The 8,490-nt window shown below is 50.5% G+C and overlaps 1 protein-coding gene across 1 annotated transcript; it reads left to right on the top strand.

The window, feature by feature from the left end:
- Positions 1-6,165: 6,165 nt before the first annotated feature.
- Positions 6,166-8,209, top strand: LOC146634375 (phospholipase D1-like). The gene is made up of 3 exons (XM_085350437.1): positions 6,166-6,387; positions 6,678-6,926; positions 7,350-8,209. Exons 1-3 carry the CDS (start codon positions 6,166-6,168, stop codon positions 7,401-7,403), a joined length of 525 nt encoding a protein of 174 aa, XP_085206563.1. The 3' UTR covers positions 7,404-8,209.
- Positions 8,210-8,490: the final 281 nt, after the last annotated feature.

Below are 8,490 nucleotides of genomic sequence, written 5' to 3'. Positions count from 1 at the left end.
TCCGCCGCTGGAACCCTTTCACGCGGAGTTGGACCTGTGTGGGGGGTTCCTTTTCCAGTGCTCCTTGTTTTTCAGTCGCACGCCTCACGCGTTTCCCACGGATGCTGCTAAGATCTCCCACTTCGTGGGATTGTTACGGGGGCGTGCTCTAGCATGGGCTGAAGCTTACTTAAACTCTCACCCCATTCGTGATTGTGATTACGATGAATTCCTGGAGGAGTTCCAGGCTACGTTTTCCCCTCCGGTTTCGGAGGACGATGCCGCGCAGAAGTTGCTGGGGCTCCGTCAGGGGCGGCGCAGTATTGCGGAGTACCTAGTTGAATTCCGTACCCGAGCGGTCGCCGTAGGTTGGCCCGATTCGGCCCTTCGTGGGTTTTTTTTACGGTCATTAAACGACCAGATGAAGGACCAACTAGCGTTTCACGAGGAGACCAGATCCTTTGAAGAATTAGCCTCCCTCGCCCGTAGGATCGATAGACGCTTGCGGGAGAGGGATGCTGAGCGGCGGCCTAAGCCTATGGGCTCCGTAGTACGCCCCGGGATCCGCGTTTCTCCGCCCCCAGCTGCGTGTGCGCGCTCTCCGTCGCCTCCCCCGCCCGAACCCATGCAGATCGGACGCTCTCGGCTTTCTCCGGAGGAGAGGGAACGCCGATTTCGGGCTGGAGAATGCCTGTACTGTGGGAGGCCCGGTCACCGCATCGCTGTTTGCCCGGTCCGCTCAAACGACCCGGCCCACCGGTAAGTCCGGGGATACGGGTGGGCAGCACTCTTAAGTACTACTATACCCCGATTGTTACTGTCCGTTACTATCGTGACTCCTAATCAGACTTTTACATGCCCCGCGTTGGTGGACTCCAGGGCGGAACAGAACCTTATGGATGAGAAGCTGGCTAAGAGGTTAGCTGTGTCTCTTACTCCACTCGAACCGCCCATCCCTGCGTCTACATTAAACAATCAAGTGTTTGCATACATAACTCACCAAACCGCGCCTGTACGGTTAATCACATCAGGTAACCACCAAGAGCAGCTGTCTTTTTTCACTTTTCCCGCTCCTGACACCCCGCTTATCCTAGGCTACCCCTGGTTACAGAGACATAACCCACACATAGATTGGGCCGGAAAGAGTATCGCGAGCTGGAGTGTGTTTTGTCTAGCGAACTGCCTGAGGTCAGCCGTTCCCTCCGCCTCAACGGAACGGAGGCCCGCCCCGCCACCCGCGCCGGATCTCTCTTCCGTGCCCCCCGACTATCACGATCTCCGGCAGGTGTTCAGTAAAGACGAGGCGCTCTCACTCCCGCCTCACCGTCCATATGACTGTGCTATTGATCTGCTCCCGGGTGCTTCGCTGCCCTCTAGCAGATTATACAACCTGTCTCGCCCCGAAAGAGAAACCATGGAGAATTACATCCAGGAGTCGCTAACTGCAGGACGTATTAGGCCGTCATCCTCCCCCGTGGCTGCGGGTTTTTTCTTCGTGGGAAAGAAAGACGGGACGCTCCGCCCGTGCATTGATTACAGGGGGCTGAGCGACGTCACCGTCAAAAACAAATATCCCCTCCCACTCATTAGTTCTGTTTTTAACTCACTCCAGGGAGCTACTGTCTTCACCAAACTGGATCTGCGGAACGCCTACCACCTGGTACGGATACGTGAGGGCGACGAGTGGAAGACCGCCTTCAATACCCCACTAGGGCATTTCGAATATCTGGTGATGCCGTTCGGGTTAACGAACGCCCCAGCGGTTTTTCAAGCCCTAGTCAACGACGTGTTACGGGATTTCCTGAACGTGTTTGTTTTTGTTTACCTGGATGATATTCTGATTTTTTCCAAGACGCTCGAGGACCATCGCATCCATGTGAGGAGCGTGCTACAACGGCTGCTCGAAAATAGACTGTACGTAAAAGCGGAAAAATGTGAGTTCCACGCCTCATCCATTTCCTTCTTGGGCTACATCCTCGCTGGTGGGCAGGTGAAGACCGACCCGGTGAAGATCAAAGCGATATTGGAATGGCCGGTTCCGGAGACACGGAAGAAGCTTCAGAGCTTCCTGGGGTTTGCGAATTTTTATCGCCGTTTCATTCGAAACTACAGCCAGGTGGCCGCGCCTCTCACCCAACTCACCTCACCCAAGGTGTCTTTCACATGGTCCCCTGAGGCCCACGCAGCCTTTGCTAAGTTGAAGCGATTATTCACGTCCACACCCATTCTAACCCATCCTGACTCTTCTAAACAGTTTGTTGTTGAGGTTGACGCGTCTGATGCGGGAGTTGGGGCGGTTCTCTCCCAGCGGTCTGGGCCCCTGAATAAACTCCGGCCGTGCGCCTTTTTCTCACGCCGACTCACCCCCGCGGAGAGGAATTACGACATCGGCGACAGGGAACTCCTAGCGGTAAAACTCGCATTGGAGGAATGGCGTCACTGGCTGGAGGGGGCCGAACAGCCCTTCATTATATGGACAGATCATAAAAACCTACTGTACCTTAGAACCGCCAAGAGGTTGAATCCCCGTCAAGCTCGCTGGTCCCTATTCTTCGCCCGCTTCAACTTCACACTCTCCTATCGTCCCGGGTCACGAAACGTCAAACCCGATGCGCTCTCCCGTCTGTATTCCCCCGACAGTGAGGCGCCCCCCCCCCGCCACCATCCTACCAGCCACCTGCGTGGTGGGTGCTCTCACCTGGGAAATTGAGGAGACCATTTGCCGAGCGCTCCCGGGGGACCCTGACCCAGGGACTGGACCGCCAGGACGGCGCTTCGTTCCCGCCGCCGCCCGGGGAGCAGTCATCCACTGGATTCGCGTGCCACCCGGGCGTGAGCAGAACGGCGCGCCTCCTCAGCAGACACTTCTGGTGGAAATCGCTACTACAGGACGTGAGGGACTACGTGTCTGCCTGTGCCGTCTGCGCTCGTAATAAGTCATCCACGAAGCATCCCGTAGGTCAGCTCCACCCACTCACTACTCCCCACCGGCCCTGGTCTCACATCTCCCTCGACTTTGTTACCGGTCTCCCCACCTCTTCTGGAAAATGTGTCATCCTCACCGTTGTGGATCGGTTTTCTAAGGCCGCTCACTTCATCCCGCTAGCCAAGCTGCCCTCGGCTGCTGAGACTGCCCAAGCATTGATCACTGATGTTTTCAGGCTCCACGGAATTCCCCTGGACATTGTCTCCGATCGAGGTCCCCAGTTCACCTCACAAGTGTGGAGGACCTTCTGCTCCATTCTCGGCGCCAAGGTCAGTTTGAGTTCCGGTTTCCACCCGCAATCCAATGGGCAAACTGAACGTCTTAATCAGGAGCTGGAGACTATGCTGAGGTGCGTAGCCAGTCAAAACCCCTCCTCCTGGGTTACTTACCTGCCCTGGGTGGAGTACGCCCACAATACTCTCACCTCGTCTTCCACCGGCTTGTCTCCTTTCGAAGCGTCCCTCGGGTATCAGCCTCCGCTCTTCCCGGAAGAGGACCTGTCCCTCTCCGTCCCGTCGGCCTCTCATCACCTCCGGCGCTGCCAACGTGTGTGGCGCTGCACTCGCCGCGCCCTCCTGCGCGCGAAGGAACGACAGGCGCACTACGCCGATCATCGCCGCGCCCCAGCCCCTGACTACCAGCCGGGACAGAAGGTTTGGTTGGCTGCTGGGAATATCCCGCTCCGGGGCACGTCCCGCAAACTGGCTCCCCGTTTCATCGAGCCGTACGAAGTGGACCGGGTCATCAACCCGGTGGCGGTCAGGCTCCGGCTTCCGGCCTCTTGGCGTGTACATCCCACGTTCCATGTATCTCAACTTAAGCTGGTCCGCCTCAGCCCCCTGTGCCCTCCTTCCGAGCCCCCTCCTCCCGCCCGGCTCATCGGCGGCCATCCGGCCTATGCGGTCCGGCGGATCCTGGATGCGCGCCGGCGCGGGCGCGGCTGGCAGTATCTCGTGGATTGGGAGGGGTACGGCCCCGAGGACCGCCTCTGGGTCCCGCGCTCCTTCGTTCTGGACCCTCGTCTAATCTCTGCTTTCCGTGCTTCTCTCCGCAGGCGGGGTCCCGGCCAGTCACCTGGGGGCGACCCTTGAGGGGGGGGTACTGTCATGGTCCGCAGCCCGGCGTCCGGGGTGCTGTTGGGATGCCCACGCCCACGGGCGTGGCTGCTAACCCCACACCTGCACCCCATCCCAGGCGATCACCAGGTGGACTATTTAATCCTGCCCTACCTGCTGCTCCACGCCAGTCCGTAGTCGCCTCTCAGCGGTAACGTACACCTGCGGGAAAAACTCTTATGACAAACTCTCCATCGGAACTAACACTGTTTTTTTGCCCTGTGTACCCAGATCACAACTCGGCGTTTTTTACGAGCCACCTGCCTGTCCACCTGTCCGCCTGAGATTCAGATCACCATCAGCCTCGCTGTCTCGACCCCTTTGGAGCTCCCCCCCCTCTGGTTCACTCAGCCCGGCTATCACTGTGAGACACATACTCCACCTTCCCTGGTATGCTGCCTTTTTTTTCCGCACCCCAGTAATCTGTTTCTCTTTTTGTTTTACAGCCTCTCACAGCCCCGCTCTCGGCGTTCCCTGCGCGGTTCACCTTCCCAGTCCCTCGGTTTCTTCTGGTTCCATACGTTGTTTTTCCGGCTACCCTCACGGGACACCTTTAGTTGTAATAAAATGTACTTTCTTTATTCTCTCCTACCCTGGTGTGTGTGTGTTCTGCTACTGGGTCCAGCCTGCGCTCGGAACTTCGGTTCATGACAGGTTAAAGTTTTCTCTTCAGTTATTGTTCTTTCTGCTGCTTGGTTTGATGGATCTGAGAGCTTTTGTTTTTATTATTGTTATTATAATTATCATTAATATTTTACTCTCTAGAAGCTTTAAAATAGTGTTTGTGTTTGAAAAAAATGATTTAAGAATTGAACAGAAACATCTGTCCTTCTGAAAATCGCCCAAAGGCACGGAGACAAAGTCAAAGGATGCAACCTGTAACTTTCTCTTCCTTCATGTCAGGACCATCATCCATGATTTATATAAAATGCATATAGCAACAGTAGCACTTTAGTTTGGACTTTATGATTTCTGTAACTGGAAAATATTATTTTGTTTAAAGACAGAAGTGACCGCATAGTTGCAACATCAAAGGGAAATATGAATTAATTAGCATCAAGTATATTTGTTGCTTAAGCGTTTGCACTATAACTTAAGTAGGATTATAACTTTTAAGGAAGGAAAGATTTCAGATATTTAGTTCACTGCTTCAGTTATTTTATATGAAATTAAAACATTTACGTTGGTCAAATATGATGCTCTAAATCAAATAAAAGTTTGAAAATAAATGATGTATTTTTAAATGCTGCAACAAATGTTCACAAAAAGTAACTATAATTAAAACCAGTTAAACAAAATCAAATGTTTGAATCATGCTTAACCAAATGCCAGGCTGGAGAGCTGAACCTAAAGTATACGTAGAAAGATTTCAACATGTGAGCAGTTTTTAATGTTTTTATCACATATAAATGTCACAGCAGTGGGTCCTGGCCCAATGCTTTGTGTTTTTGGTTTTCTTTGACTCTTGTTTTTCTTGGTTTTTGTTCTTCTTATTTATCAGGCTCTCAGTAATCTTAGTTCTCCCTCCCTCAGTGTTCATTTCAGCCTGTGTTTAGTTTCTGTTCCCGTGTCCCACGTTTCATCGTTTCATGTCGAGTCAGCCCTGTCTCTCTGTTTCCTGTGTCTCCCCAGTCAGCCCCGCCTCCCTCGGGCACTCATGTGTGATACAGAGTAATAAACCTGACTACATTTGCTACACTCTCTTTATTACCTGTTACTTTAAAATTCATACACTAATTATGTCTGCCCATCTCTCTAATGTGAAGGTCAAAGGTCAACATCCCAGTGACATAAGAATAATCCCAAAGGGGCAAAGGCAGCGGTTAATTTAGCACATTTAGCATTAAGGGTACAGCAAGGATATACTTTTACTTATTGTGGCAGGGGTGTGGTCTCTGGCCTGCTGCAGTGGAGGCTGGTGGCGGGACGTTGGACGGCACAGGTGATGGAGCTCATGACTCTCCCCTTTATAGTGACGGAGGAGACTGGCGTGGGGGAAGCGTGTAGTGGAGGAAGCCGAGGAGAGAGCTGGTTTCTGGCTACAAAGACGGCGTCAAACCAGAAAAGATTGCTCGTGGTCAAATAATGTGTCAATCACCTGTGAATCAAACTGTGTGTGGCTCAGTTCATGTCACAGTGTTGTTTAGTATATCTTCACTTGTCTCACTCTCCTTCTGTTCTGTCCATCAGGACGATCCTCAGCGCGTACACAGATCCTCCATCGATGTTTTGGATCCAATCAGTGATCAGTTCTACGAGGAGGCCTGGATGTTCACCAGCGCTCGCTACACCTCCATCTACCAGAAGGTGAGTGTACTCCTTTGTACTCAGATTAACATTTTACTTCTTAAAATACATTTTCATATATGAGCTTTCTATTATTTCATGGGCCATTTAATCAATATTAAAATTACAAGCATATCAACAAAGGTGAAGCTGGTTTTTTCCACTTGCTGTCACACAGTCATGGAGGAATACAATAAATACATAATCAGTCATAGATCCTGAACAATGACATTAAAAGAAAGTCTGTGGCTCTAAAAACTAAACAGTATAAAGACATGCTCCAAGCTGCTGTTTCTCTCCTACTCCTCTAGGTTTTCCACTGTCGGCCATCCAGCGATGCTGGAGGGCTACCTGGCCAATGCTGGCCTACACAAAGAGGTCCTGGCTCGGAGGAGCCGAAGAAGATCCTTGCCTTCCTCGTCAGTTTCCTCTTCAGTTCCTATCCCAACAAAACCTTCTTGCACCTATTAGCTCCAAAGAGGCTATGGTGCCCGTGGAGGTCTGGACCTGAGGCCTGTGCTCATCACGTGGATAGAAAAAACTCTGACACCATTCTGGAGGTCTGATGGGACTCTGACCAAAACACAGATGAAATAAAACTTGTGGCTGGAGCTTTTAAAATTACTTTTTCACCTCATAGATTAATGCTCATGATTGCATGGTAGCAAGACAGCATCTCCCCAAGGTGAAACTCTCAGGAGACATTTACTCTTAAACTGTAATCTGGTTGAGACTACTTGAGGAGATCTTAGTAGCGAGTATGTGGATTTAGTCTCTTCACCAACAGCAGACAGACCCATGCCAAGAAAGCAGACATGTTCTCAAAGAAAGCCGAGAGCAGAGATTGGAAAAAGCTAAAAAGAAAAAGCTGCAGCTTCAGACGACTATCTGCCTGTAAGGCTGAAAAAGTCCAGTTACGCTCTATTTTGGAAAAGCTCCCAGTTTTGGTAACCTGGACTTTTATTTCCCCTCTTCTGCTACAGATGTTGACTGTGACCTCAGAGGCCAACTGGACCACACAGCTGCAGCAGGAGTGAGGGAGAGGAGTCTTCATCCAGCTTCAAAGAAAACATCCAGGTAAAGTGACGTGGATCAGCGGATAAAGCCGTCTCCACTTTCAAAGGAGATCCTCTGAGAGAGAGACTCTCTGAGCCATTTTAGCCTCAAATTATAGGACTTTATAGTACAGCAACACTTTTAAAGGACAAAAATAACATAAACTGTGACTGTAATACAAACAAAGTATTGCATGTGTTTTTAAAAGTGTTCCTCCGATGGGCAGGATATCACTATTAGACTGTCCCACCAGCCAACTTCAACAAGAGACCACAGCAGCATTCAGTGATCAGCACAGATGTTCCTCTAACACTCAGCATCTGATCCCTGTTGGTCTGTGTGCTTCTGCTTTTGCTCAGTTAGAAACCCTGCAGCAACCCGACCCAAAACTGTGTCTTCTTGTTGGCCTCAACGTTGAAGTGTCAAACGTCCAACATCTGGAAAGGAAACCACGCCAGTGTACTGTGATGTTTCACCAACATGTGGCAGACGCTGGTCCTGCCTTTCATGCTGACATCAGCAGAGAGCCCCGCCTACCTCAAAGCCTCCCCTGTCATGTATTGATCAGGATGATTATGAAGATGAGCGAGTGCAAATAAGACTGTAAAAGTCCACGAGCAGAATGTTTGGATGCTTTCTAATGATTCATGAATATCATGAGAGTGTTTGTGTGTTTTGTCTTTTCTTTGCTGACGTTTGTTACTAACAAAGACAATTTACGCTCTGTGTGTGTTTTCATCCTTACCAGCCGCACTCTAACTGCAATGAAGGAAACAAACTGTAGAAATGGTCGACTCAGTGACTTCATAAAATATTGAAGTGGTTCAGGTAGAGCCAGTTTTTAAATGACCATGAACACTGACCGTATTGTATCTGTACAGCATGTTTTTCTATTAGACAGATTTGTAACAGAGGCCTTGCTCTCAGTAAGTTTGAAATCCTTTTCTGATTTCTTTTGTAATCTCTGATCTTTGTGTATCCTGCTCAGTTTGCGTGCTGCCTGTAGGAGTTTCTGTCTTTGTATTTGAAGAGAATTCATTGAATATACTCAGCTGCTTCCCTTTGGTG

The sequence above is a fragment of the Diplotaxodon limnothrissa genome, linkage group LG3 (assembly GCF_057381915.1).
Source record: "Diplotaxodon limnothrissa isolate DT_005_m linkage group LG3, D_limnothrissa_male_GT1.1, whole genome shotgun sequence".
Lineage (NCBI taxonomy): Eukaryota > Metazoa > Chordata > Actinopteri > Cichliformes > Cichlidae > Diplotaxodon > Diplotaxodon limnothrissa.
This window is presented reverse-complemented; position numbering and strand designations above follow the sequence as displayed.

Bases quoted from the DNA above. Each gene is read 5' to 3' on its own strand.
- LOC146634375 (XM_085350437.1), top strand. From the start codon at position 6,166: ATGTGTCAATCACCTGTGAATCAAACTGTGTGTGGCTCAGTTCATGTC. The intron at 6,388-6,677 runs GTGAGTGTACTC...CTACTCCTCTAG, and splicing joins ACACCTCCATCTACCAGAAG to GTTTTCCACTGTCGGCCATC. The intron at 6,927-7,349 runs GTCTGATGGGAC...CTTCTGCTACAG, and splicing joins ACTCTGACACCATTCTGGAG to ATGTTGACTGTGACCTCAGA.